The 22,640-nt window shown below is 37.1% G+C and overlaps 1 protein-coding gene across 1 annotated transcript in view; it reads right to left on the reverse strand.

Moving 5' to 3' along the window:
* Positions 1 to 22,640, reverse strand: part of TM9SF3 (transmembrane 9 superfamily member 3) — a 43,271-nt gene that overhangs the window by 12,773 nt on the left and 7,858 nt on the right. The window contains exons 2-9 of the mRNA XM_042862953.1: positions 21,497 to 21,692; positions 14,893 to 15,015; positions 13,098 to 13,258; positions 11,112 to 11,189; positions 9,233 to 9,364; positions 8,571 to 8,737; positions 5,719 to 5,813; positions 4,135 to 4,265 (exon numbers count right to left, since the gene is read on the reverse strand). Of these exons, the coding sequence (XP_042718887.1) occupies positions 4,135 to 4,265; positions 5,719 to 5,813; positions 8,571 to 8,737; positions 9,233 to 9,364; positions 11,112 to 11,189; positions 13,098 to 13,258; positions 14,893 to 15,015; positions 21,497 to 21,692 (1,083 nt within the window). The remainder of the gene's footprint in view (positions 1 to 4,134; positions 4,266 to 5,718; positions 5,814 to 8,570; positions 8,738 to 9,232; positions 9,365 to 11,111; positions 11,190 to 13,097; positions 13,259 to 14,892; positions 15,016 to 21,496; positions 21,693 to 22,640) is intronic.

Raw genomic sequence — 22,640 nt, forward strand, 5'->3', positions numbered from 1 at the left:
TAAACAGCAACTGGCAGGCTGTGATGCCTTGACTGCTTAATGCACAAGGGAGAAAAGCAATAAAAATTAACTGTCAAGGCAGCAGCTTGATCTTTCCTGTCACCTACCGAAACTGCACCCTTAGACAGCATGAAACCTTCCCCCAATAGAGGTAATGAATCCATACAGTGAAAGTTTTCTACATGGAATTGGACAAAATGTCACACATAGCAAGAAAAGAAGGCTTCAAAATAAATTGTTTTTAATTTTCTAACAATTGAATTGTTAATCTAGGGTGTTACTTTGGGTAATAAATAGAACTGTTAAAAAATTTAGCCAAAAGCATTAAGCGGAGTCAATTTCAACACAAAAGCTGTTTTTGACCAAGGACTCCACAGTAACTTTCAAGCAAATGTGAGGGAGTCATCTGCTGAACACATAATAACTAGATTTTTTTCCCTTTTTTTAGGCAAGGTCTGATTCAGCCAGTTCATTTCCTGATCTGGCTCAATGGATGAAAATCTGTGGTGCTAACACGTTCACCTCTTTCAGTGGCAACCAACACTTACTTCACCTTATAGCAGCCAGGGATGGCTGTAGCCTGGGTTAAGCTATCTGTCATAGGAAGTACTTCTTTCCAATTTCAACAAAGAATAAAGACTGCAAACAGTAGTTTCCTGATCGCAAGATAAGTACTTTATGAATAACCTAGTATAATTAGATCATTAAAAATGCACACTAGAAATGATAGCCACACAGGAATCTACTGTCCAAACAAAACAAAAATGGTACAACCTAAATAGTTCAAGCTGCTTGGATTCTGCAGTCAAAATATTACATTAGTCATACCAGTCTTAATGGGAACCTTTAAATTACGTATTACATGCACAACAGGGTAAGCAGTCACAGCTTAAGAAATGTCAGAATTAAGGAGGTTCTACCATGGCATACTCTAGAAATTCAGCATTAATTAGTATTTTTACAAAGAACTATTATAATACTCCTTCAAAAACCAGAGAGTTCACTTCATTTGCTATTACTAAAATTATTTCTAGTTGCTCTATTTTCCATTTATAATTCAAACACGACAAAATAGAATGATTAATACACTGGAAAGACTCAAAAATCAATGTTAAGTTCAGCTAAGGCGTACAACAGCTTCAGAAGAAATCCACATTCAATAGTAATGAGATTCTACAAAAAACACAAACTGAAAACAACTTTGGGCTCCAAAAGAACAAAGAGTAGAACATCACCCAAAGATGAAGAGATGAAAGAAAAAACAAACTTTTACATCTACTTGAAATGCTCAGCGTACTGAAAGCATTAAGCCACCAAGTTTTAAAAAGCTCTCATATCTGAGTAACATCTGCCACATTCTTAGCTGCATTTTGAAGGGAAGGGCAACTGAAGGATGTCCCAGTGAAGAAGTTAAGCCTTTGCTGAGGCTCAAGTACTGCACAAAACTTGCCCTAGTATAGCTGCCATGAACATCCAAAAGGGCTAAAGGCAGAGTTCCAACACTGATGAAACACTGCAGAAAATAATTGTGGTCTTCCTAGTCCTTGCCACATCTTTGAGGCAATCTCAGACATCAAGAAAAAGACATTCAAGGTGCACAAAGCTTTGATGTTTAAAACGGTTCTAAAACAACAGTCAGGTGTATGATGGTCCTGGAGGGATCGATTATTCTGAGTACTTAAACACAAAATGCAGAGAAGCAGACAGCAGGCAGATCAAAGATGCAGAAACTGCACGTCAACTTGCTTATCTTGGTTTTGACAGCATCAGCTGCCCTTGCCTAGAGTTAACAGAAAAAATCTGTCTGGAAGAAGGAATTAAGGTGCAGAGAAGTGAACCTTGCAGTTCATTTGCAAGTAGCAATGTGAAACAGGGCAAATCACAGGATGCCATATTAAAGCACAGTCTTTTAGCAACCTTTTAGCCCAGAAATTCTTTTCAGAAATTCAGTTTTGGCTTTTTCCACTTTTACAGCACTGAAGGATAAATGGTTAATTCTTGCCAGAAACTTTAAATCAAAGAGGGTAGCCTCAACATATCCCAGGGTAGGTACGTCATTTCCAAGTTTTGAGTGTATTCAGCTGACAGATTTTAATTCCACAAAACAGAAGCAGCAACAAGTTTACATTAGAGAACTATGGAAGATTCTCTACATTAAAAACAAAGGTGACAAGATGCAAAGGTATCTTATCCACATATCTAGAGAGCTTCCCAGGGACCTCAGACCCCAGCATAATACAGTCATTTCAAACAGTTTTCGCAGCCTTTCACAATCAGCTCCATTAGTTAATTTGAATTCATTAGAGCGTTGATGATTCTGATGAAGTTTCCAATTCATAACCCGCTCCTACTAGAAGTCCCCTAACTCCACTGAAGTTTTATTACCAGTCATAACGATTCAAACACGCTCATAAAACCTTGAGACTGTTAAAATCCCTATGTATAAAGAGCCCTAACATCCCTGATTAAGTGACCCCTAAAGATTTATATTCCCATCTGCTTTTGCACGTCCATGTTTCCATGATCTTAAAATACACGTCAGCTGAACAGTTTACAAGACAAACTTCAGCACAGGTGGAATTCCCTTTCCTCAGCATTTCTGAGTTCCAACTGGGAATACAGAGTGAGAAATCTGATATCATAAATGCTTGCTCAGCAGTAAAACACATCCCCTTTGCACATGTCAAAGATCAACGTTATAAAACTTTCTGACAATACTGTACATGACTGTAAGCTTAGGAAAGAAAAAACACTACAATATCCCTTTGGGGCACACACTGATTAATACAAACATAATCAAAGAAAATTTTAGTCCATCTTCTTCAAGAAGAAAATCAGAAAAATTAAATGAACCGTTTATAAACACGTTTAACTTGATTTTCTACTTAGTTTTGTAACAGTTAATCAATGCAAAAAGTTGGTAATTTGGTGGACACTGTAAATACCTCTTATAAAGAACTATAATCAGCACAAACGTAAGAAGTAATTACTGTTCTATTGGAAAAAGTTATTAAAAGCCTTTGCCTGGAACTGAGAATTGTCTCTCTCATTTTAATTACCATTTATGATTTCTACCACATTCATTATTTAACAATGTGTTCTTCAGAAATATTTCCAGTCATATATTGAGTTTGATTATAACTCTACTATTACAATTTATATGATAAAAATTGTGTTAATAAGCTACATTTTGCAATAGACAAACTAAGAAGAAATCCACAGCTACTCAAATCTCTCTGATCGAACAATTCACTAAATCTGGCGCAAAAAGAAGGGAGCTATGACAAATGTTACATATTATGATTTGCTACAGATCCTACAAAGATAACAAGTGTTCCCTTCAGTATTTCTTGAAGAACTGCTGCATAAAATTTTAAAAAGCTATTTTGTAGCACTTTAAAAAGTTCTCCTCTGAAATAACACCCCTTGTAAGATCAAAAAGAAATTCTGCTGAAGTGCCAAGTTATTATTTCCTATTTTGTATTCACAGGGTTATTTCAGGTTACTTAAAGGGCCAACAATAGCACAAAAAAAAAAAAAAACCCTCACAAAAGCCGTGAGAAACAAGAAAAGTTACACTGATTAAATACTGAAGTAATCCAGCAAGCATTGTTCTCCAAGTGACATGGTTAACACACAGTCACAAGACCATAACTGGATACTAAATACCTATTCAGAAAGTAAAAACAGTGATTCTTTTTTCCAAACCCAGATCTGCTCAGGACTTCTTGTCTCAAATTTTAAAGCTTTTTTTTTTTTTTTTTTTCCTGCTTGACTACAGTAATTTGGAGTGGTTTTCACTTGGATTCCTTTTGGATTATGTTTAAGTTTATAAACAGTTGGCATTTGTCATCCAGTTGAACATTCAAGTCGCTGACTTCATGTGTTGTACAGGATTATTACAGAATGAAGATCAAGCACAAAGCAGAAGGGACATTTTAAGAAGAGAGGGGCCTGCTGCTGGAAATCAGCGTCTGTTATGATTAAAGGAAATTATAATTGAAGCACATTAAAACTTCCCAGTTTAAATTTGTAACTAAAAAGCTGAAACCACGACTCACAACCGTATTTTGATTACAAGGTAGCTCTCCCATGTCTACAGTGGTTTCTAAACTCTCCACTAAAATGACTCACCATGGTTCCAAATGGTATAGCTCTTGAAGCATGGTAGTAGATGGCAATGAAGTTAATGAAGAAGGCAGTTCCACACACCATTGCTGGAATAAGGAAAGCTCCAATGAACATCTGTTTTATCCATCGCCTTCCTGTAAGAAAGAACATTCCAATGGAATCTGTTTAGAAAGTTCCTTAAGAAACACCAGTAAGCTCTCTAGAATTTAGATATTTGATTTCTTCTCCCAAAAAAAGATGAAAGAAATAAGTAACGACAAACTGCAAGGATACAAGAGCCAAGACCCAACTACCCTTTTTATTTGGCTTCTGGAAACTTCTATGAGACAGTACATTAATCAATTTACTAGGCCACGTGAAAAGAAAAACAGACGTGGTGTGAGCACGTTCTGGCTGAAAAACAGCATGCACTGACAGAGATGGCCAAAGAAACTGGGGTGTAAAACATCAGCACATACCTAGGCTACGGACAGGCAGTGCCAGAGATTGTAGAGCTGGCTCCACTGCAAAGCCTGCTCACATCCTGGGGTTATGGCTACACCGCATGAGAACTCTGCTCTGGGGCCAGCTCAGCCGTACAGCTACGTTCAGGCAGCACCTGCTCCGCGTTGTCTCAACCCAACTAAGCTGAATTCATGCATTCAGGATGCATTAAACAACCAGCTAACCCAGGTGTAAAGCAAAATATACAGCAAAACAGAATTCAGATCTCTTCAGTAGCAGAAAAGTTAGAAGGAAAAGGATTCCTAAACACCGCACGTAAGGGGAAAAACAACATTTGCTACCAGGTATTACTGTATACATCTCCCTTGGGAGCTTCAAAACAAAGCTTCTCTTGGACAATACCTTAATTTTCACTGTATATATTCACTTTCTAAAGCTCTTAAATAACATATATATTTTAAGTATACACAACATACATGGTTCTGTAGTGTGCACTAAATGTAAAACAGTCAGAAGAACAGCATACATTTTTCAAGACCATCATATGCATTTTCACCATGAGCCAATATGATAGCATTTCAGTCTACTGCACTGGAACTGGAAACAAAATGCAAATCTGGCTGAACTACAGAGCTTGGAACCCTATTTTGGATCAGTAAATGATTTACGTAGATCTGCTTTCCTAGAAATCACTAGCTTAATATGTAGGCCACACACATACAGATGTCTAACCTCCAAACTCACGATGGATTTCAATGCAGTTAAGACTGAATACTTTCAATCACACCAGAATTATTTTCCCTATATTTTTCCTAAAATAAGGGCTTTCCTAAAACCTTGTATAAGATAACAGACACTGATTACTTTCGTATTGCAGAGTAAGGAATGGATTAAGCTAGAAGAACTGCAAGGATATACTTATCTTTAAATTAACCACAGTTTCGCTATTTTTACACAGAAAACAGAGCCAATATGGAATAAAGAAATAACACAAAACTTAAATATATTCAAAATAATTACTATCTCAATGGATTCCAACTGAAAGATGTTACTCCATGAGAATACTTCTAAGTCACTGAAAATAAAAATAACACTCTTCATAAAACACTGTAATGAACATGTTGAAACACAAAAGCAACTTACCTCCTTGTCTAGCATAAAGACTTCCTCCAAAATATCCATTCACTGGAGATGTTGCAGCATAAACAAATATAGCTGTACTAAGCATTGATCCTCTCCTACAAGATATGGTTTTGTAAACGAAATAGAAAAGCAAACAGTATTAGAGAAAAGATTATAGAGAAAATGTGCAAATGTAGGTAAAGTCTACATAAAAATGAGAACTATTTATATTCAAACCTTCTGGTCAACTATAACTCCATCTGGGAAACATGGGTCCGGCATACAAAATTCTTTCATATTATGCACTTATTTTCAGTAGAATCAAGTACAAAATCTCATCTCTGCATACTCTGGCATTTGGATTTGTATCAGCGAATGCAATATTTAACTGCCATATATTAAACGTAAGATTCAACTGCTGCAGATAAAAGTTACCCTTTGATTAACATAAAAGTCAGTGTTAAAAAGATTGACTATGATTCTGAAAAATGTTTCTGCCATCCCTCAGACTCTCAACTTTTAAGACCAAAAGTGTTCACCTTGGAGAAAATTAGAAAACTGGAGTTAGAAACTATAAATACTGGGATCACAATCAACACAGAGTAGTCAAATCAGAAGAGTTTGGTCATTTCTAAATTATCACCTCATTAAATGTTGAAGTATTTATCTTGGCATACTTTCTGAAACTTTACATGCAAACCTAATAATTTTAAATAATAAAAACCATCCCAGCACACATTTTTTAAATGATACTTAAGAATAGCAAGACGCAAATTATCTGCGAAGAGAACTGTTTCTCCATATCCCTCTGCCACCTTGTCTACAAGAAGCAGCAGAAAGAGTTCAGCCAGTTTGCTGCTCTGAGAGATTCTAGGCTACTGGTAATTTGCCTTCTGATTAACAATTGCTGGAATGAAGTCATCTTTAATACAACCAGCTTCCACGACCAGAACAAGCGAACAAAGCAAATGTAACTGCTGGTCACACACACATTAAAGGAGAAGTACACTAACATATGCTTGTTAATAAAGGCTGCCCAGAGAGTTTGTGGATGCCCCATCCCTGGAAGTGTTTAAGGCCAGACTGTATGGGGCCCCAGGCATCCTGGTCTACTATTAAATGGGGAGGCTGGTGGCCCTGCATGTGGCAGAGGGGCTGGAGATTCATGATCCTTGAGGTTCCTTCCAACCCTGGCCATTCTGTGATTCTGTAATAAATAAATAATATTTCTATTTTAGAAAGCTAGTATTTTCTATTTAGAAAGCTAGACAGAAACCAGTTTTAACACTTGTTCTAATTTAAGCCAACTTGGAAAACTGTGCAAAACCCCAGGTGACCACAAAGTTTGATGTGATGCATGTAAATCTAAGCTATCTGTAAAGCAATCAGCAGAGGCTCATCTAAAAGGAGAATCTCAAGATTTCTTATTCTCAAGCTTACTTACTTATGTTTCAAATACTCTAACAGCAAAGTTGCTCAAAACACAAATCACTATTAATAAATGAATAGCTGGCATGATCCAATTTCACCAAGAGGCTTTTAGATGGCATCAGGTGCATGACTTTAACAGTTTTAACAGACCTGAAGAACACTAACGGGCAATTCCCACACTGGCATTTATGGCATTTTTGAAATTGCACTGCTATTTCCCTCAACATATGAATGTTCCGGTCCAGGTTTGGTCAAGCCCTCAGTTACACACCCAGAATTCACTTAACGTAATAGAAAGACCTGTTGCAATAAAAGCCTAAGTGCACACATACTTTAAATTACTGTTCTGTTGCATTTTACAATTGCTGTTACCAAATTATAGCTTCACTACAGTGCACAAGCATTCTGAAATTGCTTCAATCCCTCTCTTAAAGTGCCAACATGTTGTGTAATTACAAATGTGTACAAGCGTATCCAGAAATACAGACAAGGAGGCACAAAGGGGAACGGCATCATATGAAAAATTAAAATATGCCAAGGTACTGACCACGTAGTAGGTTTATTAAACATGCCATTTAAAAGCAGTGAACTTCAGTAACAAGAGTTCTCTCTAGTGGTGTATCAGGAGTACTACAGCTTTTTAAAAGCAATTGGTGACAGGTAAGGGAAAATAGAACACAAAGAAATACAGTTTTCTTCATTATTCAAAACAGTCACTACAGAAAACCGAAGAACACAATCCAGAACAGCAAAAGAAATCAAGCACATTGAAAAGCAAGGAAGAGAACTGGGTGAACCAAAATTGGTATCTTAAATTGGAACTGGAGTACTGCTTCTTCCCACAGTCCCTCCACAGTTCTCCCCAGTCAGGACCAAATACCACCTACTACTGTAGGTTCTGCGTGCAACACCTGCTGAGTGGCATCTGTCATCTGTTTCAAAAAAATGTAAGAGATTCAATTCCCAAACCTGAGACTTGTGCATTAGATTGACTTAATGCACTGTCAGCAGAAAACAAAATTATTCACAACACAGTAAACTCATAATTTAATCTTCACAGGACAGAGGGCAACAAAAAGTGTAATACAGTAATACGCTGTCACTGCAGATAAAAGCAGGAGTGAGACACGCATCTTCAAACACTTCTTTCCCAAACAATCTATCAGCAATACCACAGAAGAACAAACCAGTTTCAAAATATACCAATATATCATGTAAAAAAGCAAGAATTCATGAAGTTAAAGATGATCAAATCACACAGTCAGATTACACGAAAACTTTCACTAGAATTCAAGACTCCCCCAAAATACAACTACTGATTATTTCCTATAGACTCTGGAACACTTTTTTTTTTTTTCCAAGCTAGTCAGAACTATCACTTTTTTGATTATTTTGCTCACTTAAGCATTTATATGTGAAAGACATGGAACAATTACACTTACTCTGTGTATAAATCTTCTATCATTGCAACAACAATGACTATAAGAGACACAGCAAAAATCTGACACCCAGAGCCAATAAGTGATGAGAATATGAGAGGGTGACTGGATGGTCTAAAAACATCTCCATGGACCTGCTTCCATCCATACTCATCACCTAGATCTCTGTCCTAGGAATGACAACAAAAAAAAAATCAGATCTGTTCATCGTAATTAAACATTACCAAATTAGACAAACACACAAGCTAGGCACAAATTAAAGATTTAATTTAGTAAAACAATTGCAAGCATATTACTTTTCCACTAGATCTGATGCATTGAAGAGAGAAATGAAAAAAAATACAACTTGAATGTAGGATGCAGTAAGATCTGTTAGATTTTCTTCCTGCCTCTAAACTCCTCTCAAGTGAAGCACATGCATGTATGTACTCAAAGTAGATCTCATTTAATCTAAATGGGGATACAAACACTAACACAACAACAACAACACAGAATTCTGGGTTGCAACCTAGAAGCATGTTGTAAAGAAAACCAGTAACACTTTCAAAACACCCATGGGGAGCTTTCTGACAACTGAAGAAAGCCATCCAATTGCAGCTAACTCAATGAATGCACAAAGAAATTGTTAAGCCTGAAATAAAATTGATTGCTAATGCAGATCTTACCATATCGTCCATTTCTTCCTCCTTGCTGTATCTGGCATAATCTTTTCGCAAAGTTCTCATTAGTATCATAGACACTAGGCCAACCAGAAAGATCACCATCATGAAGGAATTGAAAATTGAAAACCAGTGAATCTACAAAAAGAAAACATACCCTGAAGATTTAGAATCATAAATGTATTTGAAATCTGTTTCAATACAGGTATTGATTGGTAAGACAGCGCTAGCTAAGCAACAATAAGCCCACATTGTATGCAACACTACATTTGCAGAAAGTCCCACTAAACCTGACCTCTGAAACACTACACAAAGCTTTTCAACAGCTGACTGCTGTAACCAAGGTATCACAAATTACTTAAGCACCAGCAAAGTCTGAACAACTCTATGCATGCTCCCCTGGGCAGAGTAAAGGCACAATGTACTCCTGCCTTACTAAGGAGGTTTACACTGGTGAAAGATACGTCTACAGGTCACAAAAAAATCAGTGGAATAAACAATTGCACTGCACAGGACTAAAACATGCTGCAGCATTATTCTGCCTATAACAAGCACACTTTGTTTTCTTACAAAGCTCAAACAGAATGCAAATCTTCTGACTTCAGAAAGAAGCACTGCTCAGTATACTACCCTAAAGGAAACTGCAATGGCAGCTTAAACAATCACAACTGGCATCACCCTTTTGCTTTCCATTTACTTCAGTCAAGTGTATACGTAAACAGCTGCAGTTATCCGACTGACAAGCAGTGGAGTTGCATGGTGGTTTTGTCTCTAGGCTGAGACTGCTTCGGAACATGTGAATGTATTTACCTGAACCACCCTGGTACTTGCAGCTCACTTCAAACTGTCACACAGACGTTTGCTGAAGCACTTAAGAAGACTGGAGCCATCCTATTTAAGTAACAGAACTGTCACTTAAAACCTGCAGTCCTAGAGCTGCCTGATTGCCCCCAAACATCTTACAATTCATACTGCAGTACCAGTAGGCTTCAGCCTGTGTTGTTATAGCAGACTAACAAGAACTAAATTTCACAAGACCTAGTAGAGAGAAATGTTTCTTTAACAACTTCTGATTGAGAGGAAAACCTCACAGACCTAGATCTATAGGCCACATCAAAGACACAAGGAACAACAAACACTGGAAATAACTTGACAACTTTTTAGTTTTGGTTTTTTTTAAATAGTCTTCCACTGGCTAGTAGCTTCATGCCAGATCATCTGGATTCTACACAGAAAGCTTCTATACTGCTTACTCTACTGCAATTTAAATGCCAGAAAGTTATTTTTCAATTAAGTTAATTTTCTAATTAGCAAAATTTACCACACAAAAATACTGAATTTAAGAAATCCAACACAATTAAGCTCTTTGCTGGCTATCAGATGGCCAACGTTTCAAAGGGTTATATTCAAACTACTTGCAGAAAATTACATTTAGAGACAGTCCCAACATCCACTTAATGAGTGGATTTGACTGAGCTCTTGTTTGTTTCTTAAAAAAAAAAAAAACCAACAAAACAGTAAGTACAGTTTCTAACATTTGCATGCTGCCTTTTGGTCTGACGTTCAGAACAGCACGGTGATGGGCAATATCAGGAAGCTGAACAATAAAACACGTGATGGCACCCCTGCTTCAATGGAAAGGACAACTTACAGACCTAAAATTAGAATTCAATTTTAAAAAAGTAATACAGGTAAGACACTGGGGGAACAAATGCAACAAATAGAGGTAAGTTTAATACTGGTTGCTTCAAAACGGCTCCTCGCTACATTTTCCCTATAGAAGAACAGTAATGGGGGCAGCCATAAAAATTTCCATTACATCTTGTGAACTAACACACACATTTCAGAGGAATACTTCGTAAGGTTGTCTTAGTACAGTACATACTCTGTGCTGAAAGAAAGATGGGTCAAGGTACTTGTCAAATCGGTCTTCAAATTTTACATCTGACTTCTTCCACTTCACCTAAAGAGAAAAGTTTACAACTGAGAAGCTTATTATAATGCATTCAGCTATAACCACAAAGAAACCAAGCCACATTTTTTAAATTACATACTTCAGAGATTTCCTTCAATACAGGTTTGTGTAAAAGCAAAACCAGAGTTCTTAAAGCTGCACTCTACTGTCCAGGCACAGAACAAACATCAGCCACCTGGCCTTACAGACATAACCTTCCCTGGCATGTTCAGGAACAAGAAAGAATCAGCCTTCAAGACAGAAGTTACATTTTTTTCTAACTGCAAGCTAAAAAGCTGCCACTTAGAATTTTGCAAAACAACATGGTCTTAATATAAACACTTCATCCACCAATGATCAACTCTAACCAGATGGAAAAGTACACGTTTGTCACCATACACTCACAGGATAATAGCAAATATTTCTGGTACTAATTAGTAGTAATTACTCTATAAGCTCCACAGAGGACTGCTTTGGATCTAGAAGTTTCAGCTGCACTGATGAATTTGCTAACGTGGGTAGAACAAGACTATTTTCATCAGAATTTAAAATTTCATATTTAAAGATACATGACGAGGACCTTCCCTATCCAGAAGATCTGTCCTGCTATTACAGAAGGGAACTTATTAACACAGATTGAATAACCCATCACTCACCACAGCCATACTCAAACTGCAAGACCTCAGTATCACCCTCACTCTCAGGTACAATACTAAGTGTTGTTTTGTTCAAAATACAGAGTGGATCAAGATTAATAGCTCAAAATATCAATGTTAACACTGCTTTAAACAAGTGCATTTCTCATTAGAGAGGCTGCCACCAAGAAGCATTGCTTAGAACAAGTTAGATTAAATCCACCCTATACAATTTGTGAACTAAACACTGCACAGATGCCTGACCAAAAATTGCCCAGTGGTGCCAAAAGAGATGTGAAGTTAAGTCTTAAGCTCTGTACACTAGAAGTATTTAAAAGGAACATGTAATTTCACTCTAATTACTGACAACTACTCAGTGCTGTCCACTTCAAAATTAACAGAACATATGAATCTCACAATGCTGGTTATATTTGAAACTATAAATTTTGCAGTAGAAACAATTTGAGAAAGCACAGATAAATACAATTACCTGCACTTCAAACTCTGTAACTTGTTCAACATAAGACAAACATAACAGTGGCAAGAATGTACCGTGACAAAAGATCTTATGCTGACACCTACTGCTAACACACAGTAGAAAACTAATGCATTAAGAATTGGTTTCTGCATATGAATTTAGAAAACACGAGATAATTGACTTAAATGTCTAATGGACCAAATCAACAAGGAATGAAAATCTAATAATCTCACTCAATGGGAAAGATCAGAAAATATTCTTTACTTGTTACCTTTTATCATAGCAATTCAAGAGAAAAGCAGAAAGCTTCAGAGAAAACCTTGTGAGGCTATATAAACAAGAAATTTCTACTGTAATTGGAAAAATAAAAAAGCATTAATAGTAATTGCCTACAAAATACAAACATTCAAAGAGGGTTTTGATCTTAGTTCAGAATCCAGCTCAAATCTGTGACATGCAAGTCACTGCTCCGAGCACTAAGGAAATACATAGCTGCCTGGGGATCCTCAATGTTCTAGCCTCCATGTCTTTGGGGACAACACCTTCCTTTCCTAACAAAACATTTTTCTGCAGATTACACAAGCTCTGGTATGTTTAAAGTATTTCAAAAATCATTATTTTCATTCTCCATTTACTGCCATTAAACCTATCAAGGTTTTTCAGAAGTGAATAAAAATAATGGAATTAGATATCTTCCTCTAATATAGTTTTACACTGATACATAAGTATACAAGTAACTAACTACCTTGGAGCTCTTTTATCATGTAAACTTTATTCTTACACATGCATCATCAGAGTACTTACAGAATACGACATCTGGATTTTTGTATTTGGTACCAGTTTCACCTTTCCTTCACTGGTTAGATTGACATCCACAATTCTATTTGCATTGTAGCCAATTTCAAGTTTTTTGTAAGTCCAAAGGTAATAATCTTCCCCATTTTCATCTGCTTCTCCAACAATGCCTGCACAGGAAACAAGTGTAAGCATCTATCACAGTTTGTTTTCCAAATATTATACAATTATGTTCAAAAATATAGATTTCCAAAGGTTTGGCAGATAAAAAGCAATATTGCTAAAGCAAAGAGAACACAGCAGACCCTATGTTTTGCTTTTCAAATGCAGTACCCGGACTATACCTTCAATCACAGTTATCTACAAGAACTGTTTGGCAACGGCTTTTTAACACCACAGCACACAGCTACAAATCCTGCGTGAGAAACGTGAAGTAACAATTCCTCTAATGTTATGTGTACTTCTGGCCAGATAAAGAACTACCTGAATATGGATTTAAAATGCATAAACACAACTTAGCCTTGGACCTCTGTATCTTCCCATCACCTTGTTCAGTCTTCCCCTCCACTCATTTCTTTCTTTACAAAACTCTGCTTTCACTGTGCTCTCGTTAGCTGAACCTTCAGCACACACTTTTTGCTTTCAAGATCTCTCTCTCAAGGATCTATAAAGGTGAGGACAGCGAGAGAGTAAGCAGGTGAAGGATATGAAAAACAGCTTCACAAAGAAGCAGGTGTGTGAAGGAACAGCACTTACATGCTTTAAGTTTTAAGGAGTATTTTTCCTGCCGTAATTTTACTTAGGCTCATCAGTTGGAATTGCCTTGCATATGCCACGCACGCAAAACAAGCCCCAGTTCATGCCTATGCCATATAGCCTAACACCTGGGTACCACCTGTTCCCATGGTATTCGCAGAATAACAGAATGCCAACCTCCACTCCACGTAAAAGACATTGTGATCAACCAGTATCTGAAGGAGTGAACTCATACACAGCTCCATACTTTGGGAGATGGTAGAAAACTGCCATTTCTAGCCACTCCACCGGAGGACAGTAACACAGGCAGAAACAAAAAACTGAATCATTGTATCTGAATGCACTTAGGAAGAGCTGGTTGCTCCTTTCAGGTCAGAAAATAAAGTGCAAGTCTTCAAAAGCCCTCAAACAGCTGTTTGAAGTCATTATATTTGGTTACAAACAGCTAATGAAAGGTATTTTTTACCTGGACTTCAGTAAAGTAGAATATGGATATTCTGAGGATTTCCCATTTTTTTTCCCAAATTTTAATGATCATGCATATGTCACACTGACTTTCACATTAGTAAGCCCCACCAGGGTGGAAAACCATGAAAAACCTAAACCACTACTTTTACTTTGGTTGACTGCCATCACTGTAAAATGCCAGGAGAAACATGCAGAGTACTTCTTTACTAGGAATGTGACTGAGATACAAGGGAGGGACAAAATTGGAGAGTTTAGAAGACACAGACATCATCTCCAACCCAAATACCATTTACTTTAATATGTGAAAGATGAATTTAACCCTAGCAACCTAGTACTATCAAAGAGATGCCTGAGAAACAAAGCTGTTTTTCACTGTTCATGTAATTCATTAGCATTGGTCCTCCAACTGTTCTTTCAAAGCAGTAATCCTTTTACTTACTTGTATTAGTTAGTTACATAAATTCTACAAGCTTGTGAAATTCTTCTAGGAAGGTTAGCCATTGATGACTCCAGGAAAGCCACTAGCACAGTGGGCTGCAATCCTGTAGTTGTAACCTTGTTAATGCAGTGCATTACTCACCCCATATTGGCAAGTCATCAATATACATCTGGTACCAATAGTGATTTTTGATAGCATACACAAAGGCTTCTCTTCTTCCTTTGTCCAAGTCAATCTCACAGTAAGTAGTCTGCATTACATCGTCTGCAAAAAAAATTAAAGCACTATTAATGATTTATTAAAGAACTGGCTCAAAACGAACACAGCCAAGCAGATGGAGCAACGGGCACTGCTGGAGTCTTTGGCTACAATGAAGTAGGTAACAGAGAAGGACATTTAAAACAGAACTGTTAAAGCAATTACACAACTGTGCATGTAATTCCACTCTTCCAAATAAAGAAGCTTCGCACTGACTGAACAAGGAATGGTTTCAAAGAATCCTTATGCTATTTTATTAGCACAAGATCAAAATCCTTTTGTTGACAGTAGCATTATTTGGACAGATACTGAGAACGCTTTTACTTTAACATGAGATATTAAATTATTAGCAAATAAACAAAACTGCATATGTTATTAACTCTTCTCTTTAGTATTTTCAGGCTCATTGACTGTCCCTGTTGGCACCATGAACAATCATCATTACAAAGTATTGTAAAGTTCTGAGCAATTTCCAAGAAGAAACAGAAACAAAGAAAAAAAGGCAGAAAACAGAAGTAGGAACAATGCAAAGAATGCATGAGAGTCTGCGTTGCGTTTGGAAATAAAATAAATACATTCTTTGAAGCCAGAAAATTATTTTTCAGCATCTACAATTCACAAGTAATGCTGTCAACAACCATGCGTTCACGCCTCCATTTCCATTTCAAGTGAAAGGCAGTAAAAGGGCTCACATGTAGAAGAACTCATGCAGCAATGGATTTAGAGACAAAAAAAAAAAAGATAGCTGCTTCTGTGAGAATGTTTTCACTCTCCAGAAGTGGAAAATAAACAGAATGTAAACAGATTCCTGCTTCCCCTTTTGTTATCACTGAGAAGAGCAACCCGTTCCTAGTAGATAAAGTAAAGCTCTACTGTGTATTGAAATTCAGCCTAGTTGAACTTTTCCACATGCTACTGAAATACAAAGCTTAAAAAGAAAACTGAATTACCTGTGCAGAAAGAGCAGTGACAAGCACAGTATTTCCAATACAAAACACACTTCTTCTGATGACAAGAATTTGTGAAAACAGAAGTACAGGCAGTATCTCTCATCAAGCAAAATTGATGTAGAGTCTGGAGAAGCAGGGCAGCAACAAACCAACCAACAGCAGTCCTGCATAGTTGGAGTAATTTCCTATAGCCCAGGACAAAACAGTGTCCCTGGCTATTTATCCTGCATGCTATTATGGATGCTACTTCTCTTCCTATTTCTTATGGAAACATTACTTTTTCCATTTTTGTTCTTTGATCCAATAACTGCATTCCAAGCCTCATAAGCACAATGACAAAAATTACTTTCCAGATTGACATATTAGGCAACAAATATTTCGCTGCTTTGAAGTCACTTAGCCAGGAACAAAGAGAAGAATAATACCATTCTGGTCAGCATTCTGATTGTTCTGACTAAGCATTCATGAGCTACATCCCCAAAATCGATACTGGTACATTTTGGAGAGGTAAGTGATTAAAACCGGCACCACAATTTAAACAGACTTACAAATCCAGGTTTCAGCTTCCATTTATGCCTCTGCTTGACTGGATCCTATACTTTCTGGACAACAACAACAAAAAAAAAATCCTCTTTTGGCATTTTTTTTCCACTTTAACTGATTATTTGAGTCCAATTGACATCAATTAAATTAAAAAAAAAAAAAAAAAAAGCAGCAAATGCCTACCTTCTGTACTTGTTGCTAAGTAGGGGATTCATTCCTTCCAAAATGCCGGGTATTTATTATCACTCTTGGGCAGTCCCACACTATACACCAGTAATAACCCCTTTCTGATGTTACATTTAATCACGTGGGATTCTTCAACACACAGAGATGAAAATACCCTATGAACTAACATAAGGGTGAAAGTACTTAAAAAAGATAAACCAGGGGAGTCTGTCAGATGAAGCACTGCGTAGCACCAGAGCACAGAAACCTGCTCTGGGGGAAGTGCTAAGGGGCCAATTCTTTTTAAGCAGGTCTCTCTTGCCTGCATGGTTGATCATATGGCTACACAAATGGCATTGGTACCAGCACCACTGAAGAACAACACAAGGACAGGGGGCGAGTGTTACTATTAAACTAAAACCTAAGCTACACATAAATTCTTTGTTTATAGATCTTCCCCATTTTAGCCTGAATATGACAGCCTTTGTTTGTGGCTATTAATTAAAATTAACGTAGTATTGGACTATAATCTAATGTCAAGTTCCTCCACGGGCTATCAGACCCCAGGAATTGGCTTTTTGTGCTAACTCAAGTGTGTCACTCTGCGTTTAATCCTCTGGGAGATAAATACTTTCTTCTGCTGCTGAAAAAAGACTTTGAAGTATCACATGAAGGGAAGGGACTGCACTGATGCTGACAGCAGCATACTACCAAAAAGTTGTCCTCCATTTTTGGAGATTTTCCTTCCAGCATGCAGAATACCAAGAAGACCTCTCAATGACATAACCATCAGCTACGGATCAACCATGTCACAAATTAATCCAGTGCACTTACACAAAGCCAGTACAATTATTAGAAAGAGCCTTAGTTTATTCTTACAACATATAGATGTGTGATTTTAATAGCATACTTTCACTTTCAACCATACTATGGTGTACAGTTCCTCCTGCCCCCTGCCAAAACAATTCTTCGGGAAGAAAAGGCAAGGGGAACCAAGATAAGTGCTCAAGTCATTAAAAAAAAAACAGTCCTGCTTAAAAAGAGAATACTGAAGATATAACTTAGTTACAGAACAGGATTAGATTGCTAAGCTTAAGTCTGCTGTATGAAATGATTAAATGAAAGTAGCTTGGATCAGCATTCAGCAGCTGGGGCAGCTGAAGACTACAACAGCTTTACCAGATCCAAAGCTTTGCCCTCCTAAGATACTTTTTATCCCAGTCATGGTTACAAGAGGAATGTAAACTTAGTGATAGCTACTATGTAGTCACAGATATCACTGTCCATAAAACAACATCTGCTAAAATATGCCTGCTATACAAAACAGCTTTACTAATATCAGTAACACAGTAACGAAGTTTTAAAGATAAGCAGACCCAGGAGGGGCCCTTATGTCACATTTCAGATTTTCTATAATGTCTGATCAATTAGGTTTCATTCAGACATGTAAATAGTACAAAATCTGGTATCTGACCATCTCCCAGTACAACACTGAACATCACCCTGAACAGCCAGCATAGAGATGATACAGAAGAGCAGTCCTGGGCAAGGAGCTCTCATTCAGAAGTGCACTTATTCAACACCAATTCTAAATAAGAGCAAAATTTAAATATGTTTTTTTAAAAAAATCCTTTCTTCTTTACACTCACCTTTGCTAATTGTTACTGTATTAATGACAACACCAAAAATTAATTTTCTAATTAAAGTTGCTATGATGGCAACGTTCAGTATGTTTAGTAATTCACTAGGTCTCTAATGTAATGTATAGAGGATGACAATTCAACTGCTTAAGTCCTAATAACTACAATGAATTTATGCTTATTACTATGAAAGCTGAAAAAAAAATAAATAAACACAAATTACAGAGAATAAAACAGAGTTGACTCCCATTCAGGTTTCTTTAGTGAATCTGACACTAAAAGCATTACACCACCTCCTAATGAAGAAGCTGCTGGATGCTGAGGACACAAACTGTAGAAGTGCACAGGCACAGCTCCCCTGCGTAGGCATCAAATAGCCATCACATACCATCTACCTTATAGACAACATCTGACTTAGGGCACTTTGTTTAGGAGTTAAATTCACTACAAGTCCCATACAGATTAACAATGAACAAAGAGCAGAAATGGGTTGCTAAATAAATGCAAAAAAAAAAATATATATATATATATATATATAGGACATCGTAGAATTCTCTATGTGTGCCACTACCTTATCAATCACACTTAAAAAAGACTAAAACATCCACTTAATTCTAAAAATAAAAAATAAAAAAAGAACAACCAACCAATCTAAAACAACTATGACTCTCTACTCTACTATGCTCATTCACTTCCTGTTCTGAATGACATTATGGGCAGTCTTCACAAAAACATGCCCCAACGGAGCATCAGGATACTAGTATGGGCCAGCAGTACAATCAGAGATGTAAAAGGCACATGAAGAAATATTCTGGGCAGAAGATAAGCACCATAAGCCCTGGAGAAATTGCCCTCAATTTTTCACCTTAAAGAATATTTGAAAAATATCTAGAGCTTTTTGTGTAAAAACATCAGCTCAAGGAGTTTTGGATCAGAATTGTCAAAGGAAAATAAAACCTAAGGAAAATCTGTTAAGATCCACGAAAGGAAACAGACATACAAAACTGGCAGGGACATCATCAAAATCAAACCAATCACAAGGTACAAAAACCAATGCACTTTTCCTCTTCTGAATTCTTGTTAGTCTGGAATAAACCCATCTTCATTGCAAAAGACCTCTCCTAAGCAAAGAGGAATGGTACCAATTTCTGCATTGAGGAGGTGGAATTTCAGAGTCACTTAAGCTCTACTTACCTTTGTATAAGAAAACAGGCATTATGTACCTCTTTTCTAAGAGTTGTATGAGTACCACTGAAACAAACACATTAATTTCTCCATTATCAAAGCATTTTATAGAAGCATTTGAGACTGTATTCACAGTAGAAAGGCAGAAAAACACCCTGGAAGGATGAACATGAAACTACAGGCCATAAAGAGCAGCAGAAGATGAATCAAAACTTCACTCTGCTTCATCTGTTCTCCCAAGTAGAACCAGCTTCACAAACTTAAGCCAGACTAGGGCACATACTTCTGGGACAGCAGAGGCTCTAGGCTTTTTCCACTTCTGCAGAAGAAACTTTTCCAAGCATTTCAACCAGCTGCTGAAGTTAAGCCAGTTCATCTCCTTTCCTTGACATCACATCAACACTTCCTCTATAAAAGTAGACTAAGTTACTACCTCCAGGTCCATAAGGAAAAGACAGGTCTGAGAAGTACTGAGCAGTGAGGATCAGCACAACCTGCTGCAGTACTCCTAGACTGCAATAGCAAGAAGTTGATAATGACAGGGCAATAAATTAACCATGGCTAATTTTCAGAAAACAAGCTGGGGGAGGGGGGAATAAAATCACGAAATAAACCTTATTTTGTTTTACAAAAAGGATGGAGAAAGAGTCCCATTGGTAACAGTATTTATGCCTTTTCAACCTGGTGCATCATCTAGAGCATATGCTTGTCCTTGGAATAACACAATCTCTCTGCAGAGATGCAACAAAGAGAGTAAAAATTAAACATAACAGGCTGTAAAAATAAATACTTATTGTATTCAGACAACGGAAGCTTGGCTTAATCTTCACAATCACGTTGAATTGCTGCCAGTTGCCCTCTGTGTTTTTAGCAGTTTGTTTCTGAACCTCTTCTACACAGTTTGGCAGGAAAGCTATTTCCCTCACACTGATCAAAATTTTCAGCAGGCTGTAAGTTCTGCAAAGAAACAATAGGGCTGTTTTCTGGTGTTTATACAGGCACACCTCATTTCTTCAATGAAAGATTCAACTCCAAACTCCTTTAATGCTGAGATGCAACCACTTATGTGATATACAACTTTCTGAAGAATGTATGGTTTTAACAAAATCATAATTATTTACTCAATTTACCCAATTTATAAGAGAAGTATAATAATGAGGTTTTCAATTTTGGATAAAACTTTGTAGACTACAGTCCCCTCTGAAGGCAAATGGTCAGACAAGAGACACTATACTTAAGTTCTTTACCCAGTAAGAACCAGTGATGCAATAATAACACTACATATATGTAACAACACAAACATTAATTTCCAAGTTGGATTAAACACAAATGTTAAATTTGATATAAACAAAAGAAATCTGTTATATGAAGCTCTGCAACTACTAATTATACAGCACATGGAAGGACAGTGGGTACCAAAGAACACAGTTCAAAGAAATTCTGTGGTAGAAGACTCAGTCACTAACACCAATAAATGTATTTGCAAAAAGAAGCTAGAGCCACCGTATTTCAATAGAAGTAAATTCATCAAAGGTATTTTAAAGGTAGACAGCAAACAGACAGATACAGTAACTAATCTAGTGTTAGAGTAGGACTCAAGAGATGCTGAGCACCTGCTTCACCTTTTCAATCACAAAGATATGCAAGTATTCAACACCACAGAAAAAAATATTCAGAATTGATAACTCCAGAATAATCACAGTAACTATATTCTTAATCATTCATATGCAGAAACCTCATTTTTATTCTATAAAACATACTCATTTCTCTCAGAAAATTTATCTTCTGTGAGCACCTTCTTTAAGGGTCATACAGATGGAAACTTTGTAAACTGAACACTCAGCAGTAGCAGGCAACCTTGCAGGGCTTCTGAAACAAGGTGAAAGACACCCAGCTGCTGGCAGCAGCTAACTTTCAACTCTTTTAACTTCAAAATCTAATTCTATGGGTTTGTGTGTTTTTGATTGCTTGTTTTTAAGCAACTGTGTGCTTTCATGTGCTTACCTTTGAATTTGATGTCAAGACCACTAAATTCCAATTCTACTCCTTGAAGTGCTTCTCCTAGGGTTTCGTGGTAATGGCTGATGCTTTTTTTTGATCCCACGCAGAAAGGAAGAGAGAAATATTTGTATGTTTCTTGGCGATTGTGATAAGGTCCTACTGTATTCATCCATAAAACAACTTCCTCTTTATCTTGGTACTGGAAGACAAAGTTTATTGAGTTAGATGAGAATCCCAGCATAATAAAAACATTCTAGAATCTTTCCCATTCATACAGCTAGTAAAGCAGGGTAGTTCAATCACAATAAACAGTTACTTTTAAAGACAATCTGCTGTTATCTTTTGGATGTCAGTAGATACACAACAGGATTTTTCAGCCTGCTTTCCATTGAAATAAAGGATTTAGCTGAGAGCCCACCATTAAGTATCGAAAGAGGGGGATGCGTCACACAAATTTGAAAGAGAAACAGAAGATGTAAAGAGAAGAACTGAGGAAAAGCAGAAACTGCAAACTAACTTTGTACAGGTTTTGGGGAAACATGCACCAGTTGAAAGCAAAACTCCATGCACCTCCACTCAGAGAAAGAAAGTATCAAAATCTGTTAAACAGAATCTTAGCAAGCAAATTAGACAACAACCCATGGTGACAGACACATGGCACTTCCCTAAAACACATCTCTTCATTTTTGTACGGTATAAATTACACACAGAATCGCGAGGAGCACGCAGTGCCTTACAGGAAGCACTACAGCTCAACTGAGGCATACCTACAGGAGCCGAAAGACAGAACCGTCAGACAGAAGAACTGTTACTTTGATACATCTCCAACATTCTCTCTGAAAAGCCAGACAGGCAATGAGTCTGGTGGCTGTCATGAAATTCTTTGTGGAAAGAACCGCCTTCAACTTTGCACAGCTACTGTCAGCCAGCAAAAATCACTCCTTGGCTAGCAGCCACTGGGCTTTTTTGGTCGCTGTTTAAGAAAAGTTCTTATCACTATTCATCTATCAGTATTCCAACTCTGCCTAAATTCAAGAGAATTAAGTGATTTGAAATCACTACTTGCACTGCATCCAAATACACCTGGATTAGATACCAGATTTGCAGGTAACTACAAAGCACATCCAAAACAATTCCTTCTTTACTG

This window comes from Lagopus leucura, unplaced genomic scaffold (assembly GCF_019238085.1).
Source record: "Lagopus leucura isolate 7727_CA_CO unplaced genomic scaffold, USGS_WTPT01 Super-Scaffold_739, whole genome shotgun sequence".
NCBI classification, from domain to species: Eukaryota; Metazoa; Chordata; class Aves; order Galliformes; family Phasianidae; genus Lagopus; species Lagopus leucura.